This window comes from Grus americana, chromosome 7 (assembly GCF_028858705.1).
Source record: "Grus americana isolate bGruAme1 chromosome 7, bGruAme1.mat, whole genome shotgun sequence".
NCBI classification, from domain to species: domain Eukaryota; kingdom Metazoa; phylum Chordata; class Aves; order Gruiformes; family Gruidae; genus Grus; species Grus americana.
In genome coordinates, this window is record NC_072858.1 from 40,128,803 (window position 1) to 40,147,461 (window position 18,659).

General features: G+C 41.7%; 1 protein-coding gene across 1 annotated transcript in view; it reads right to left on the reverse strand.

The window, feature by feature from the left end:
• Nucleotides 1-18,659, reverse strand: part of IPMK (inositol polyphosphate multikinase) — a 44,379-nt gene that overhangs the window by 19,868 nt on the left and 5,852 nt on the right. The window contains exon 3 of the mRNA XM_054832316.1: nt 2,311-2,407. Coding sequence (XP_054688291.1) covers nt 2,311-2,407 — 97 coding nt within the window. The remainder of the gene's footprint in view (nt 1-2,310; nt 2,408-18,659) is intronic.

Below are 18,659 nucleotides of genomic sequence, written 5' to 3' on the forward strand. Positions count from 1 at the left end.
TTTGTGTTTGTACGAACCTGCTAAAACTCTCAATCCTCTACCCAAGATAACAACTATGATGCTACACATACAAGACACCATTCCCCAAAGAGCCCTCCGTCTTCCTTGTCCCATAAATAAAAGAACTTTATATGAAACACGGACACCAATGGCCATCCTCACTCTGCCCTGGCAAACCAGGCAAGCTGTTGTTCTACACACCCCCACACCCTCTTAAAACAGTTCAGAACATACAGCAAGCAGAGTTTGGCAAGTGATAGATTGTTTAATTTAATTTTTGGTTTTTTAGAAGTCACCCATGCCCAATTTAGCAACAGTAAGGAATTATTTGGTTCGCTACTCAGAGGCTGTATGGAGCTGTGTCCCCAGAGTCTGTAGAGCAGTGACTGCCAAAGGAAAGGTCAGGCTTCCAAGGTCAAAACTGCAAAAACCTACAAATACATCCTCAATCTATGTTTAAGAACTAGATACCTATCTAGCAGCTAGATTCCCTCATCTAATGTCACTGGGACACACCACAGCAGCTAAGCATATCGTTCAATCTTTTGAACCAGAGCTTAATCCACAGCTAATTTGGGGGGACAGGTAACAAACCCATCCCCAATTTCCCCAAAATAGCCTCTCCATGTCCCTCCTGTGTGGTTACTTCCCCTCTTCCTATTTTTCTAAACTTGTTTTCCTACTTTTTCAGGCAGCCTAAAAGCAACAGTGCTGATTCTTTTCACCTCTGCTGCCAAGCACCGACGCACACACACAAATGCATCGCAGAGGTTTTCCTTCACATCTGGCATTAGCAAAACTGCATTTGCAAATACTTGCTAAACCACAGATGACTTCCAACCTGAATGGCTACCTCCTCAGCTTTGGATGTATCCAGCACGCATGCGTTTGTCAAGCTCCATCATCATGTATCTGATTGCTATCAAGACTACACAAAACGCATTAATACTACAGATAACCGAGATGGCAACGGAATGTTTTGTTTGAACCCCCGCCATAGCTTTCTACGAAGAGGGCTCCTGACAGTGCACAGTCTTTTCAAGAAGCAAAACAAACAAAAATCAAAATTTACTCTTCCTTTAAACAGTTATTCCTACTGGCTATGTCTGGACTACTGGTGGAGACCTGCCAAAATTCGGCCCCATGGTGCACAGTGCTAGTGAATTCCCAAAGTAAACTAGGGAAGTGTTAAATTACTGTGTCTTGGCTAGACCACATATTTTTACATCTTAAGATCCTACTGTGAATAGAAAAAATTGATTTGCAATTTGGAAGGGACGTTAAGCGAGCTCCATGACACACACAAAATGATGAGGGAAGGAAAAAGATAGCGCCAGTAGAGCTATTTGAATTAGTGCCAAATATGAGAGAGTGAAAGCAAATCCAAGCCAAGGAAGTGCTGGGTACTACCACAATCCTCCTTGTGTTTCTTTTTGCGGAGTTTAGACACTGTCTTTGGACACTGTCTCACTACTCTCTTTGGAAAAGAAGTTTATCAAGTGGCAGCGTAAGCAAAAGACGACAGAGTTATATTACAGCATCTAGTTTTGGTGCCCGTGTATTTAAATAGACTCGATGGCATCCTTTGGTTTCTGTGTGTTCCAGAAGCTCTATGTCCCCAGTGTGAATAAGAAAAGTCCCCAAAAGAAAAACTAGTTTCTGTTTTAAATACATCAATATCTATTTTCTCTCAAAGAGACAATCTTCCAATTGTCCTCCCAAAATACCTTTTTCTTCCTGACTCCTAACCTGTTATACAAACACAAAGTTATGATACCAGGGCTTTGTTCCATTCAAACCAGTACCAGAGGAAGCTGAGCAGAGCTCCCCGGCAAGGTGCCTGCTGAAGTGCTTTGTATGATACGGCATGGCGATGGGATCCGACCTCTGGAGACCCAGCAGCAGACTCCACGTTGAACGCCTCCCCTTAAGCCCCAGCCTATCCATTTTTTTCTTCCTTACACCCCCACACAGCGCCTGTCTCTTGCTCTGATGGCCCGACCAGACATAAACACGCAACCAGTCCACTTCTCCGACACGAGCCACGCCACGGCAGCAGCTCCGGGGCAATATACTCGGGAAAAGTTTGCCGTACAAATGGCCACACGTGCCCCATCTGCCCTGGGAGGACGACCCAAAAAACCTTTTCCAGCCAGAGGACTGCAAACTGGAACCAGTTGTTAGAGGGAACATTAGTGGGTTACAAAACACAACCAAAAAAACCCCCTATGGAGCTCGCAACTGCCAAAAATCAGTCTCCAGAAGATTTTTCCAGGGGGTTTGGATGAACAGATAAAATTAGAACAGTACCATTTGGTGCAGTAGGTGGTGACCAGACACCGAAGTATTTTGGCAGATATTCCCGCAGCTCCAGAAGAATGCTGTCGCAACAGTCAGAGTCATAAACCTGAAATAAATTAGGGAGGGGTAGAGAGATCATCAGTTTAAAACACTCACTTTATACTTCCAATTGTCCCATAGTTACAACTTCTTACAGCCTTTATTTCATATGTTTAAGATTTCTACTTTGCATTTAAAAAACATACAAGATGAAGAGGATAATTATCACAGTCCAACATAAACAAGTGATATCCTTTCAAATTTTAAAGTGAAAAAGATGAATCAATTCTAAGAATAATGTATGGGTTAACTTGAATAAAAATCTAAACTATAATTGCTAGCATCAAAGTCTATTTAGCAAAAAGGGTGTTTTCCCATCCCGGATCCAAGACTGTATAGGATTACTACATTGTTATCATATATCCGAAGCTTTTTAAGTCATACCAGGTAAAGTACAGAAGCTCAGACTGGATAGTATTTCCTCTAAATCAACTCATCTTGTAACTACATCACACAGACAATGCACAATTTAAATCTATTTGTTTTCATTTGCTTTAGTGCTTTCGACATTTTTTTTCAACTTCTGTCAGAAAAACAAGAACAGTTTGGGAACAGCAGCTGGCTTATATTCCTGAAGGAGTAATTCTTTGCGAAATTAAAACAAAGCCTTGGATACTATCTGCTACAGAATCGCATGGCTGTCGCTAGTTTGCAGTGTTATTGTTGGGAGGGTTTCAAAACCGTTCCCTTCACCAGATCCCCCCCACCTTGCCTGAAGGTCTAGTTACAGACGTAGGGGATTGCCTACAGCGCAGTTCAACATGGTCTGCAGATTAAGAGATCTATATCCACACAAATACAGGTTACAATGACTATTATTGCGTACCAGCTCATCCTAATCCCCTTGCAGCTATCCTGGTTCTGATGCTACCAGACTCACGTCCCGTCCCTCCGCCCTGCAGCGGCTGCACAGCAATACCCACAGACACTGCACACGAGTGACCGAGACAAGTTAATGATTCTGCTTTGACTTCAGTACGCAACGCACAGGAGCGACAGAGCCCGCTGCAAAGTCAGAAGCAACGCAAAAAATTATTTAAGGTGTCAACAGAGCTCTGCAAAGTTGGCTCAGCTCGTTGCTCAGAGTAGGTATCGCAAAATACATGCCCTTAGTGTTGTAGTATTAATACATCTAGAGAGGAAAAAACCCCAGCCCTGAAGTCCAGCTACTATTTTAGAGCATCAAGGCAAGCCTCAGCTACGATCACTGATGTCGTGTAACTCTAGACGGAGCCTCCTGCAACAGCAGAATGTTAAAATTAGTCAATGCAGGTTTGTGCTAAATTTAGGTTTCATCACAGAAACCTCAAACCGTGCAAACTCAAATCACCAGCGTGCTTCAAACGCACGGCGTTGTTCCATAGCCCTTTAGGCACATCTAATCCGGGGCTCTCTTGTACCAGCCACAACTCTAACACCTTTATGCCAGCCACTGAAAAGGTGATAACAACCGAATCCACACTGACTTTACGCTAGAGCATTTAATTTGACTCATTCTTTTAACTAGCTCATGGTCTAAGCTCCAGTTTAAAGATCCTAAGGAAGGGGCTGAATCCCCAAAGTTCAAACCACACAAGTACGTGCACAGTGTGATGCAAAACAGTGACAGGCACCTACCGCCGCACCCTCTACCACTGCTATTGCTATCTTAAGCATACAAAAGTTGCTGGGTGTGTATCTTACAAGTCACAGTGTCACATCACAGGGCACCAATCTCTTTTCACACATCCTGGTTTGACAAGCTGGCACGACCTCTGAGGACTACAGTAACTGTGCGTCTAGGCCTATTTTTCCTCCGTGTTAACACAAGCCGGTATGCTGATATTCTTCTGCTCTGAGACAAAAACCCTTGCTCGTCCCTGGGATCAGTGGCTGCTGTTTATTTTTATTTATGCAACATTTCTTTGCTGAGCCTCAGATGTTGCCAGCAGAAGACAGTGCTTTCCCCAGAACACTGCGATGTACCTTGATCTCACTAGTTCAAAGATGAAAAAAAAAAAAAAATTAAAGGAGGGAGAGAAGAGAGAGAAAGATTAGCACCACGCAGATGCTGAGGCACAGACCCGTCCACTGCTATATTTATAAGAGAGTTCACTGTTCCTCACCATGCAGACAGCTGTTTCTGGGCCAGGACTCCAAGCACTGACTGATGAATTACTTCATGTCGTGGGTATTTTCAGACAAGTAGTACAAACTCAATTTTTGCTTACTGTGGTAGTTCATTATCATAGCACCTCACAGCCAAGACAGGAAACTGCATTGTACCCAGCACAAGTACTCTTTTCCCAGGTGAATTTAAGCAGATCCGAGCAGCAGCGACAATCACGCAGTATCGCAGCCTTTACGTGGGAGCAAGGTGTATATATTTAGGACAGGACAAAGAGGAGAGAGATGGAAGCAAGTGCAGCAGACAAGGAGGAGAAGCACTGAATGCAACTGGAAGAAAAACAGGCAAACATAATAAGAACTCATTTGCTTAATTTATTGGCAAAAAGATTCTGAGAAAGTGACATGTCAGGAGACCACTTCCATTTTTTAGAGAGACAGTACTCTTGCTTTGACTTACTGTTTAATCACCAACATTAGGTGATTAAACATAGCAACGACGAGTATGCTCCTGTGTATTTCAAATAGTAGGATACAATAAAGATATTCAGATAATTTATAATAGGGTGTAATAGCCCAAAGTCCAGGCCAAATAGGGAAAAGAGCTCCAGGAGTGGCATCTTCCAAGTAGTTTATCCATTAATACACTGATATAAGACATTTTAAACTGAGGCAAAGCTCACAGTAATACATTGTTCAGTATCATTACTTCAGCATAACAGAGCTAAGTGCACTACTGCCGTCTCTCAAGAAGTTATCTTGCTCCCAGAAACAGTAATAAACTCCCTTGAAGTTTGATGTAACATATACAAAGCACTTATTTGACCTTAATATAGACCTCAATCTCAGCCTGTATTGTATTTGCATGTCAAACAAGAATAAGCACTCAGTTAATAAAGATCAGAGGAAGTCATTTGGTGTGGGCAAAGCAACAAAGCCAGACATTTCGTGAATTATGCTCATTTCTATACAGGAGAGAACCACTTCTGCTCATTAGAGAGGGGCCTCATAAACAGCACCCATGCCATGGGCATTTCTTGCGTTTCATAGAACCTGGCAGCAAGCTACACATTCAGATGTCATTCAGAATGCCAAATATAAATGTATACGTGACAAAACCATCCCTAAAATTACACAGGAAATAAACCGTGCACCTCGTGCCCCAGAAGGTATCACTACTGATATTGCTGGAAAACTCATGGAAGAGAGAGGTTATCACTTACCCCAGAACAACCTTTAGAAATAAACCATTATATCTTTACTTATATCAGCAATATTCCAATTTCATTTCAAGCAGCCGTGCTTTTTTTTTTTTTTTTAATGTAACAAGTCCAATTCTCCAGTATACACTGACAAAAATAAGTTATTTCTGCTTTACCGGTAACTGTACATAATGTCTTCATCCAACAAATCAAGAACTGCAAAACGATTTGGTGTCAGCTCAGCCAGGGGAGGTATTCATTCTACATATCACAGGCTACATTCTTCCAATAGTGCAAACTGGAAACATAAAATGTAATAACTGTTGGGCTTAAAAGCAAGTAAACAGGATGCTGACGTTTGGAGGGCTCACAACACGACCATTACAAATCACAACAACTAACTCATAGGAAGAATATGCCCCAGATATGTCCTGTGGCAGCTCAGATAGTCTAATAGACACCATGAAGTCATAATTTCCAGTACTCAGGATTTTTTAATTCCGAGGCAAATTTACCATCCCTTAGTTTTTAATCCAAAGTACACTCTGTTTGTTTTGGTAAATCTGATCCAAACAGATTCATCTGTTTTTTAATACAAATGGACTGCTTAGGCAAATGGGAATGTTCTCTTCTTTATTTAAGGCAGCATGACATTTGGGGAGGGGGGGGGTTGTTTTCTAAAGACTAGCTAATCACATAAACGACAGAGGGAGGGTAAAAACAAAGGTTTAAATTTCAACAGGAAACTAGTTCTGGCAGTACAGACCCGTCTTCAATTGTCCTGATGAAAAAATACCACTTTGACAGAAACGTAGTCTAAAGAACATCTTCTAAAGTACATAAAAGAGTTGATTTAAAAGAATATATATTTTAAATTTGCATTTGTTTTAAAGCTACTTGAGTAGGAAACTTTAAATGTCAGAGTAAGCCTATCAGTCTGAAGCATCACCTTTTCTTGTTGTCGGCTATCATAAATTGTTCCTAAAGGCAGCAGCACTGCTTGGAGAGTCGCAGGATACACAACCAGCTGCCAACATCAGGCAGAGAGTTCAGTTTCCAGTCTGGTTTTGGGGGGGGGGGGGGGCTCTTGAGGAGTGGGGAGCAGTTAATGTCATGCGCTCAAATTAGCAAATGCAAGATTTACAGATGATAGTGCAACCTTAATTCTGTCTCCCAATGTGCACGCATTATATTACAGACTTTAATTACCTGAGTGCACACTGCATTTCCCTCCAGACTCCTACATCACCCAGTTATACCACGCAGGTACAAGGACCAAAAAAAAAAAAAAAAAAAAAAAAAAAAGGTTAAAACAGCAGCTGTGATTTGAGCAATTCATAACTGCTCGGCTCCACAACTCAGACAGCCCTTCCTTCTTTTTCACATTAGTACCATCATGTTTTGACTTGTGAGCATCCGCAGTATTTGTTTCCACAAATATGACTGGAATTGAGCCGGCTCTGCTTATATTCAAAATATCTGATACCAGAGTAATTCCAAAATTTAAATATTTGCAAATGCTATTATACTAAATGCTATTACACTGAACTGCTTATTTTACTATCCAATATATAGCTGTAGTATACATGAGATTGTCATCATTATTCTCACTGATGATAGCTACAGAAAGACAAAAAAAAAAGCTTAAAACAAATCAGCATATATCCCCACAATCTGATCACGTTAATGGATTTTCAAGAAAGAATGGCGCACACTTGTGACAATCATATCCTCCTTCCGGGAATCGGGAAAAAATAAATTCTAGCAAGGACTTCGCCATCCTCCCTTCCAAAAAATGAAGGCTGTGAAAATAAGCTTCAAAAATCTCCCAGAGAGATACTTATTTGGTCATGTTTATCAACCAGTCATTCTCTAACAATGCCAAAAAACCAGTAGCTCTTATTTTATCCACTTCCACATGTTTTATATAGTCAAATTTAGGCCGACTCTAGCAAGATTTGCAGCCCCAGGCACGGAATTATCTTTACAAGAGGCAAAGCAAACCCTGACCCATTTCTGAGGATGTGTCAGAGCTTCCAAACTTGAGCAGCCAGAAGCAACCAAAAAGGCAGCAGTCAGGCACAGCCACCGGCAGCAACGCTGAACAAATACCACTGCGGAGCCGTCAGCGAAGAGCTGCAGGCACCGTATGCGGCAAGTTGGGCAGAAACAGATCACCCAGTCCCTCTTTCTTTCCAATAACCACTTCCAACAGAGGCAAGGCAGTCAAGTATTTTGAAAGACCTAAGCAGGCACCTGACCCTACCCCATCACAAGCAGAAAAGGCTTGGTTTCCTCTTCACAAGACGGCAAACTCCCATCTTGTCTTTCGTCCCACAAGATTCCTGGGCAACTAAAGATTAACAACAAAGCAGGTTTAAATTATTTCCTTTACCCACAGACCCCTACAATTGCTGCAAGCCATCCACCTGAGCACAGAGCAGGGTAGTGGGCATCGGGGCCGCCTTCTTGGTCAAAATTGCACAATTAGAGATCGTGTTTCATCACAAGTCTCTTGCCACAGAACTGAGCTTCCTCTTGCCCTTCAGTCTCTCCTGGGTTCACAACTCACTAGCACAATCGGACGTTACGTTCAGCTTCAACTGAGTAGGAGCTGGAGGCTTCAATGAACTTGAGAGCTCTCTGAAGTCAAAGATAATTCTTCTTTCAGGATGTGCATGCTGGTTTTGGCTGGGATACAGTTAATTTTCTTCACAGTAGCTAGTATGGGGCTCTGGTTTGGATTTGTGCTGAAAACAGTGTTGATAACACAGGGATGTTTTAGTTATTGCTGAGCGGTGCTTACACAGAGTCAAGGCCTCTTCTGCTCCTCACCCCACCCCACCAGCGAGTAGGCTGGGGGAGCACAAGGAGCTGGGAGGGGACACAGCCAGGACAGCTGACCCCAATGACCAAAGGGATATCCCGTACCATATGATGTCATGCTCAGCCTATAAAGTTGGAGGAATAAGAACAAAGAGTGGGACGTTCAGAGTGATGGCATTTGTCTTCCCAAGTCACCGTTACATGTGACGGAGCCCTGCTTTCCTGGAGATGGCTGAACACCTGCCTGCCCATGGGAAGTGGGGAACAAATTCCTTGGTTTGCTTTGCTTGTGTGTGTGGCTTTTGCTTTACCTATTAAACTGTCTTTATCTCAACCCACGAGTTTTCTCACTTTTACTCTTCTGATTCTCTCCCCCATCCCGCTGAGGGTGAGTGGCTGCGTGGTACTTAGCTGCTGGTCAGGGCAAAACCACAACAGTGTGCAACAAAGCCTGATCCCCCAGGCACCACAATCTGATTCATCTTTTTCTTAAAAAAAAAAAAAAAAAATACATATTCTTAAAGAAGATACCCAGGAAAGTGCAGGTGATTGTTAACACCTGCTAAGCAGCCTCCTAAGTAGGTTATGAGACTCTTAGGTGAATATAATTCAAAAGTACACGGCAAATTGCACATCGAGGTCTCTACTCCAGAATCTACATTTCTTTGGTTCAGTTATGTCAACATGCATGTACAACAGGCTGGAGCAGAGTTCACGTTTGGTACTGTCACTTAAGAGGCCAAAATAAAAAGAACATAGCCTAAAAAAATGGTTAAGACATACTATTGTCGGTCATCTGGATAAGGAAGTTAAAATTGAAACACACTAAATACTTCTTCTCCCATTTTTACTCTTCCTTCTTAGTTTGACAACACTCGCCATTGACCCAACAGAGCTGTAATGACCCTGTCCTGAAGTTACCCCACTGCAAAAAACTCAAGTTACTAGCGGCGGCCAGAGAGATCCAGCAAATTTCAAGGCAAAAAAAGTCAAGTCATTTTGGCAATTCATACCTCCCTTGAAGAACTACAGTACATCCAGTTTTCTCATCTATTTTTACTACTACTGTGCCAAAAGACAGCTGTTACTGCAGTGCACGAAGTGGTGCAACACGAATACTGCTTAGCATTGTACAGGAAGACACAGACCTGGTCAGAAACCACCACCTTGACACATCCAAATCCTCACAGATGCAAAAGCACATTGAACAAAGACAGCAGCCAGAATGTTTTCATACAAACTTTCTGATTTTTATTTTTTTTTTCCAGTTACTCCAACCAGTCAAGAGTTCAAGCTTAAATTATCACTGAAATTACTGAAAGAAAAATGAAATGGTAGAACAATAGGACAAAAGGGAAAAAATAAGCCAGTACGGCTGTCCCTCTTTTGGAGAACATTAATAGGCATTACTCTTTGTTTCTGGAAAGCTATCCGATCACAGCTGAAGATTCCAGCTAGGGAGTGAGAGAGAACAAGGGGTGGGAGGAACCCTGAAGCAGTTAAACAGGCAAAACTTAATTTTACATTTCAAAGAGACAGAAAGGGGAACCAAATCCTGACAGACATACGTTGGGTTGTTTTTCTCCTAATACTGCAAGAGGCAGCCCTCACAAAAAAAAAATCTACTGCAGCATTACCCTAAAGGTGCAGCTTCGCCGTAGTTTAAGTCGATCCGAGCCAGGGCTACCACAGTCCCACACACATTTTCATCCCATCCCCTGCAGCAATGTCAGCATCCAGCTGGTCCCACAGCCTGCTGAGCACCCTGAGCTGGCTCACCTCATGACGCCAGGCCAAGGCACTCCGTTTAAACTGCCATTTGAGTACATCTGCCATCAGTACCTCTGAAATGCTTAAAATTATGTCTTTGCCTTCCTTTAAAAACACTTGCTTGCATTCCCCTTAATTTTGACAAATTTATTCATCTAAATTATTGGCATTTTACCAGCAACTATGTATTTTACCATCTCCTACTATACCCTACCCCGTAATGCAGAATACTCAACTCCCGCCTGCAGCTGGGTCTCCAAATTGATCATTTCGAGGGCTACCCTGCAAATGTTACGTCAGATTTATAGTCCTAAGTTTCTACAAATAAAGCTCCTCTGCAGGCAACAGGCTCTCCTTTGTGATGAGAACACTTGCCAAGACAGAGGCAGGCAGTAATAATCTTTTTTTTTTTTTTTTTTTTTAAATGGACAGAGAAGAACGGCACCTACTAATAGGAGTTTTAGTTGATGGCTTATGATTCTGGGAAAGTATGCAACGGCTCCTTCCACAAGCACTAACAGCCCAAAAGCCATTCTAATGTTTTCTACCCAAGTAGAGGGGTTTTCAGTTGTTAGATAAAGTACATTAACATCAAAATAGCTGGTTTGTAATAACCCATCGGGCAACCCCCTTGCTCACCATTGGCAAGAAAGGAAGAAAACAGCACTAATTTGTGCTAGAACATAAGGAAAAAAACCCCAAACAAAACCAACAGTAATAACAACACTAAGAAACCTTAGGAAGACTTTGATCATAGTCTGTTCTAGGAAGGCAGAAAAAACCAAACCTGAGTAAGCAGATTCTGTTACACTCAGGCATGGTGAGCCAAGTCATTTGCTTTGTCTTCAAGAAGACTTTTATATATATAAATATATATATACACATCTATATATATAAAATAGACACACACACACTCAGAAAAATAAATATTCAAAGATGGAAAAATAATTGCTACCAAATTGCTCCCTAACTACTGGGTATTACGGGAATTTTAACAAGCACGTTGCATACACAGTGGGACATTCAACATAATACATAATGGACTTTTTAATTTTTTTTATGGTTAATTCGGTACCTGGATGACCAAGAACACACCTAAACATTACATTATTTTCCACCGTATGCACTGGTAATTCACATGTCCTTCCACACATACAGAGTCCTGGGTTTATGCAATATTCTTCTACTACAAGCTTTTCCTTCCCCCCCCCCCCCCCCCATCTGAAAACTGGAATTCTTATTTTGAGAGACTGAATTTATTTTCTTTTTCTTTCAAGGAGGCAGCCTACACTTTCCTCAATCCCATACTGGCAGCCCACCAACCGTATCTTATTTTTAAATAAACTTACGATACACAAAGCACTGTATTTTCTGTATAACATCAAAATACCTTTAGTAAGTTTATCCATATTCTGAAACATTCATAACTGAACTGAAGTTTAAACAGTATTTGATCCAGTCTGAAAAAGTTAGTGCTTGCAAGACCCTCTAGCACAGCGGGAGCACTGTACTGTAACTTAACCTAATTTAATGTACCATGGATATGCACATTAAAACTGTGCATTTTTGCTTTATTATCAGTCAGATCTACTCTGGGGAAGGAATTTTCCCCAAAATCAGGTTGGTAAGAGAACTGGGTTTTTCTTCCTGCTTAGTTACATAGCATGGACTGTAGACTACTCAGTCTGTTACCAACTCCACCCAGTAGTTCCCCGATAGCATCAAATTGCAGTAACGGCCTTTTATTGTCTCCTTTTACGAGTTTTTTTCTTAGATTTATTAAAGCAGGGTGTAGTTTACGCTGTGACACACGATATACAAGGAGCACAGGGAACAGATGCTCACCAGACCCCTTTAGGTCAACGTTCTACTGCACAGCGCATCCCTTCCAAACTTGTTTTTGCTACAGAGTGCAGGAATCACAAAAATCTGCCATACTTTGTAAGTCTTACTGTCCTGGTAGAGTAGGCTTTCAGTCATTTAATAGCAATCTGAAGTACAAAAAAATTAAGTGTTTATAGGACAGTAGTAGGAACTCAGCAGATTTAGACCTACACTTCATCCTTCACCTCTCTTAGACAACTCCTAACGTGAAAAAGATCTGAATACAAGCTGCCAATATTTCACAATTTGGTCAAAAAGCCATTTTCTTCTCATTAGCTGAGGAGCACTACGTGTCCTTCCTTTTATTACAATACTTCTGTCTAGGCTTGTGGTTTAAAGTATAGACCGTGAGGCAATTCCACACACTGATTTGGGAACTTAAATTTGCTTATTTCCCCAGCAAAACAGAATCTCTCCCAGACAGTTTCTCAGCAGGAGAAATGATGCCAAGGGCAGAAATGGACTGTATCACAACATGCTCACTGTGTTTGCAAACAGGTAATTTGTCTACTTTGGTACTGCTACCTCTTCTGGAGACACAGCAAATCTGGATGTACCAGACCAAGACATGGCCAAAAAAAAAAACCTAACAACTTTCCAGGTATTGAGCTACAGCTCTGAATGGGGTAGCAATGAAAGGTTTGGGCAAGGCATCGCATCCCCAAAATGAGACGTTCAGAGAACCGTGCATCCTATTTCTCCAAGCTTTGTTCATACAAGACTGAAAATCAGAACCTTAGCTGGAGACTTGATCACAGGATAAGGATATTTTAGTACACAATAGCAGCACGATGGCCATCATCCACTCCTTTTTTCAGTCGAGGATAATCATCTAAGTCAAGACTACAAAACCAGTTAACCGAGTTTACAACATGGGGTAAATTCATCCTGAAGCAAGACGTACTTTGCCTCCCCAGTCCCCTTCCTTCTCCGTCACTAGCAGAGAACAGTTTACAGAACGCAGGCTGCCTTATCGTGATTTGTGCTATATAGGCTGAAAGGGGGCTGAGCCTTATGAGTCAGTTCTTGCAACTCTATGCAAAAACTTCCAGGCCAAAACACATCTTTCAGGCTGCTGGCTTGATTTTATGCCACGGAGGGGGAGGGAAGTCACCAGAAGTCTTCTGCACTGCCTGAAGCTGCTTGAATACTAATTAAAATTAGACAATAGAAAAAAAAAAAAAGAAGAAAGCATCAAGCAGCAATGAAAAGCCATGGCATAGGAGTAGCAGCAGGTTATTGAGGATGAAATAAATAAAACAGTAAGGAGAAGATTATTGATAATGGTCTAAATAGCCATGCTTCCTCCATGTTTCTTCTCTGGAACGACATAAGGGCAAGGAACGATGGCTTCAGGAACATCAACGTAATTTGGCCTTCACTAACACACTATTCTCTGGTCACAAACTCAAAGACTGAATGTTACAAGAGACAGCAAAAGTTGCACAAACTATACTAATTCTGCCTTATGTCACGTTGTAAAATGAGTAAGTTCTTTAGGAGGAACAAAACAGAAAGACAGGTCGTTGCCCTATTGAAAGCTGCATTATAATGCATCCAGCAAAAGTTCAGAACAACAATCGTGCGGGCAACCATGAAACCATTACTTCCTAGCTTTTCAGTGCCTGACACTCATCTAACTAACCTAAATCTCTTTTACATGCTGGAGCTATTTGCGTCTCTTACATCCTGGCTTTGTTTTCAGGACACGTTACAAGAGTCCAAAACAATTTCTATTATCTACAGTGGTAACAGCTTCCTTGCATTCATATTATGTTTCAGCAGGGCTTGAAGCCTGAACTTTCAGACGACTGCTACAGCAGTTAACAGAGTTGTCATTAATTGGCAATGGGTAGAAGATCTGTTATCCAGAAGGGCCAGATGACTAGCCCAATTATCTTTCCCCAGTGGTACGTGGGGTGAATCAGCTCTCTGGGTTCCCAAGCACTGGTGTAGAGATAGAAGGTGGCCAAAGCTGAGCTGCAACTGGGAAAAGCCCAACTGCCTTTACATTCCAGCCCCCTGAAATTCTGAGAATTAGGATAAGACTTGCAATACAACAGCCTTGGAAACCTTATACTATTGCAGGTATATTATTCGGAGCTAGAACTTGGCAACATGATGAGAACCAGCTATGACTATTCTGACATACAGCCACTGACAAACAAGAGGGGCGGGGGGGGAAGAAAAAGAAAAAAGGTAAGCGCTGGAAGTTGTCAATGCTGCAAGAGCTTTCTCAGGACAATTTTTGGCAGGCAGGATGAGGGGGGAAGTTGTACTATTCATAACCCAAGCATCACGCTGTCACCATAGGAGAGCAGAAGGGCAATTCAAATAAAAGTTTACAGGAACATTTATTGATCTGTTCAGCCAATCCCAGTTTATTACCTACTGCATTAGCAACCTTTAAAACTTCAGTATGCCATGCTCAGAGCAGGTACGCTCAGTAACAGAGGTTTAGAGCCCAACCAAGCGAATGCCAGAAATCAGAAGTGAAAGAGCTCCCATTTCAACACAGTTCAGCGACCTTCTCCTGTTCTGTTGAACGTAAGAAACACTCCATGTCTTACTGTTAGAAACACAGCTGGTAGGAAACTGTAGTCACGAAGGTAACCTCAACAACTGTAAATCCTGTCTCCCTCAGTTTTAAATATTTGCAGCCCAAGCTCTATCTTTCTGTGCCCACAAAAGCAGCTGCCCTATTTAAAGCCTGACATTCCAGCTTCCTCCCCCTCTTCGGGGCACCAACAGGACAGTAGTTTCTGCAATGCTACATTCTTAACATGACAAATTAAAAAAAAAAAACAAACCCTGTGCTGAAGAGGATAGCTCTTAAATAGGAAGAGAGTGAGTTATGTTAGCACACAGTGCTCTTGGTACAGCCTGGCACGTTTGAGACAAGAGCTCTGTACCCAGCTAAGCGGGGAGGTTTTACCTCATACAGTGACTGCACTAACCTTTTCAAAGGATGCTTTTCTCACAGTTCCCAAATCATCTGCCAGAAGAGATCACTGTAGGAAGGCTGATAGGCTTCTTCCCTCTTCCAACACTGCTGAATTAAATCAAACCATTTCAGCACATATAAACGCGCCCTGGCATAAAGCAGGCTGAAGCCAAATACTAAAATGCACCGAGGAGTAGCCCGCTTTTGTGGATTTCTTAGTATGCATGCGTAGGCAGCCTACCATAAACACATACTGCCTTTTACCAACTTGTTTTCTTTAATGGAAATGGGGCACTACTACATTATATATTATACTGCATTTTCAAACACTATTTTCCTGTTTCCACATCTCTGCATACTGCTCCCTCCTGAAACTCCTTTAAAAGCAGTCCTTTAGAGCGCCTCCGCCTACACGTTCTCACAGAGTATTTCCATTAGATGGAAATGACTGATCACCAGTTTAGATAGTCCTTAAAAAACCACAACCCTTTTACTTCAATTCTCTTCTTCTTCTCTTGCTGCTCATATCTATTGAAAACAAAGTATTTTGTAGCTATTCAAGGTTAAAAAAACCCTAATCATTTAACCAGATAAGGGTATCAGAAGACCTGGTAAAACACTCTGTGGTTATGCAGCCTATGTAAGAAGCTCATGACCTCAGGTACAGGAAGGGAGTTTGCAGGAACAAAATTCAAATGTTATCATTTTGATTTGATAATTACTCATATTTACAGAACTCAACAGAAAGTGAACATTACTGGAAAGTCACACTCCAGTGATAAGTTAAGCAATACATAGTCAGTTATTAATAATTACTACAAACAGCTCATTGTTCTACTACATTTTATCACGGAAAGTATTCACGATAATCTTGTCATACTCTACTTTTCCCCTCCCTCATAACACAGAATCATGGCAAGCCATTTCCCCATTCTTAGAGAATGATACCTATTATTGTAGTAGAGGTAACATTTGGTTTACTTGACAAAATAATCCCTTAAGAAATACTACCAGTATTCAGACGGTGTTTATTTTTTAAACTGCTGTACTGAAAATACGCTGAAAAACAGAAAGGTAATTTAATGGCAGTCTGAGTAGGAATTACTGGAGTGATTTTCCAGTTTTCCACTTTGTCAAAGACCTGCAAAATCATTCAGAACTTCCAGTTGCCACCCACTTCTGAGCAGGTTGACCTGTAGATCCTAGTTTCAGATCAGCGTGTTGCTCAAGTTTCCCTTCCAAAACGGAAGCTCATTTTATTTGGGCTCTCCTGATCGGCACTCAGCTTTGTGCTCAATAGAAAATAACCACCGTTTGCCCAGGGATAAAAACATCTGATGATTTGCTGATGCAGACTATGGCCCTCTGTCACATTCACACATCCAGCAGAAGGCAAATCCAGCAGTTTCAGAAAAGACTGTCTTGTCCCAATATAGTACCTACCTGATACCACCCTGGTATCAAGTTAAATATACCAGGGTTATATTCAAACTTGTCTGTTAATGCCTCACTGTCTTCTATCATGACACCCTGCAACCTTCAGCTCATGAGCACTCAAGACTGCACGATGAAATATCGCTTCCTGGTCACTGCTGGTCATTGGAAGACACTTCCGCCTCAGACCTGCGATAGCTGCTCTCCAGCTGACTTGTGCAGCTGAAACTGAGACGTGTTCATTGTCTTGCTACCATAAACTACAGGGGTTTAAAATTACTTCAGCTGAGGAGGTTCCCTTTACCCGTAAGTAAAAAATCCCACCTGTTTTTGGCCCAGGTACTGGGGTACTAATCTTAATTCAGGCCAGGGTAAGGTAGCATGCAAAGGAAGAAAAACTTATGTATCACTAGACAAAACAGTTGTAAGTGCGTATGGAAAAATAGGTGCAGAAATGAAAAAAAAAAGTAATGATTAATCCACATATTACCACAAATGGGTAACCTTCTGGTTTGATCTTATCAATGGACTTGCTGTCTAGTCCTGACAAAGCGACAGCCTGGCATTCATCAGTCTTGTTTTACTTGTTTCATTTCTGCACTGTTTCTCACCATCTCCTGTACGTGTGTTGTAAACAACCCCTTGTCTCAAGGAGTGGTAAAATACTCCTTCCTCCATTCTCTGGAGGCTCATTAGCCTACTCCAAGGTGATAATGTCTCTCTGATTACAGACCACAAGATGTGTTGAGCTCAGTCACCAAAACAGGGCAGTCTTGCTGTTGTTCCCAACGCGTATCAGTTTAATCACTAAAACCAACAGAAGCCTACTGACACAAGGAAGTTTTGCTGTCTTTTAAAGCAAGTCAAATCAGTTCACCAACGTCCAAAAACCACCAGCACGGCACAAGGTAAATGGCAAGAATGGAAAGAAGGCCTTTCCCTCTTGGCAGCAACGAGCTACTGTTATCAGCTCAAGCTGTACGTGAAACTGTTCCTTACAGTGAACCTCACAATCCGCAGTAATCCTCATCTTGTAACAGCCATATGTAGTGCTTAGGTGTCTCTATCCCACATCACGTGGTTCTCGCCTGAGAGCAAACATGATAGTAGTTAATCGTTGAGAAGCAACAAATCTCCAAGACCTTTCTCCTGTACTTTCACCTACATAACGTATAGGCATTTGCTCTCCTTCCCTTCTTCCACAAAAAGGCATTCTAGTCCACGCACAATTAATTGTGTATATACCTTTTTCTATTATTTTTCAAGAATTGCCCAACACCTTTTCTAAATGGCTTATAACCAAAAAAATTCAGTGTTGGAAGTGACCCAGCAAGGCCCCGGAAGACATAATTGCAGCTAACTTTGCAAGTTACTAGCACTGAGACACAAGTTCGTCCACTGTGATGGGGCATAGTAACAACGGCACTGATACAAACCTCTTTTTGTCAAAGATTTTGCCCAGGGTCTTACTCAGGGCTTGTCATGCAAATCTAAGCGACAGGCAGAGTGATAAAGCCTGCGCTGTGAAAGGTTAACATCTAAGCTTACCCCTCTTACCCGCTGGCTTTAGACAATGATAGCATGTCCGTACCACAGGACTTCACAGAAGAGTAAGTAGCCTGGCACTCAAAGGAGTCTGTTCAAGCTTTCTCCTTCTACTGACGAGTTACCGCTCAGGCTGGATTGCATCTTTCCTAACCTCATCTAAATGAAAGTCACTGAGAAACCTCAGAAAAATATTTACATTTAGATTTAACTGGCTCCTGCTGAGCTCCTACTAACTCAAGAGCTGCTGTTTTGTCTAGCAGTCCCATCATGAGAATTATCGAGTAATGCTAGTATGCAAACACGTTGTTCACTTAGAGCACATTGCTTAGTCTGTTTTAATGTGAGACATTTCCACAAAATACAGAACTTCTTTTGGTAACTTAAAATTAATACCCTTCTAAGGCAAAAAGAAAAAAAAAAAAGAAAAGAAAAAAACCAAACAACAAAAAGAGGGTCTCAAGACTCCTCTCATCCCACACGAAGACTTCTACAGTTCTTTGTAGCTAATAAGCCATGGAAAGGGATGACACATCAAGCAGATATAG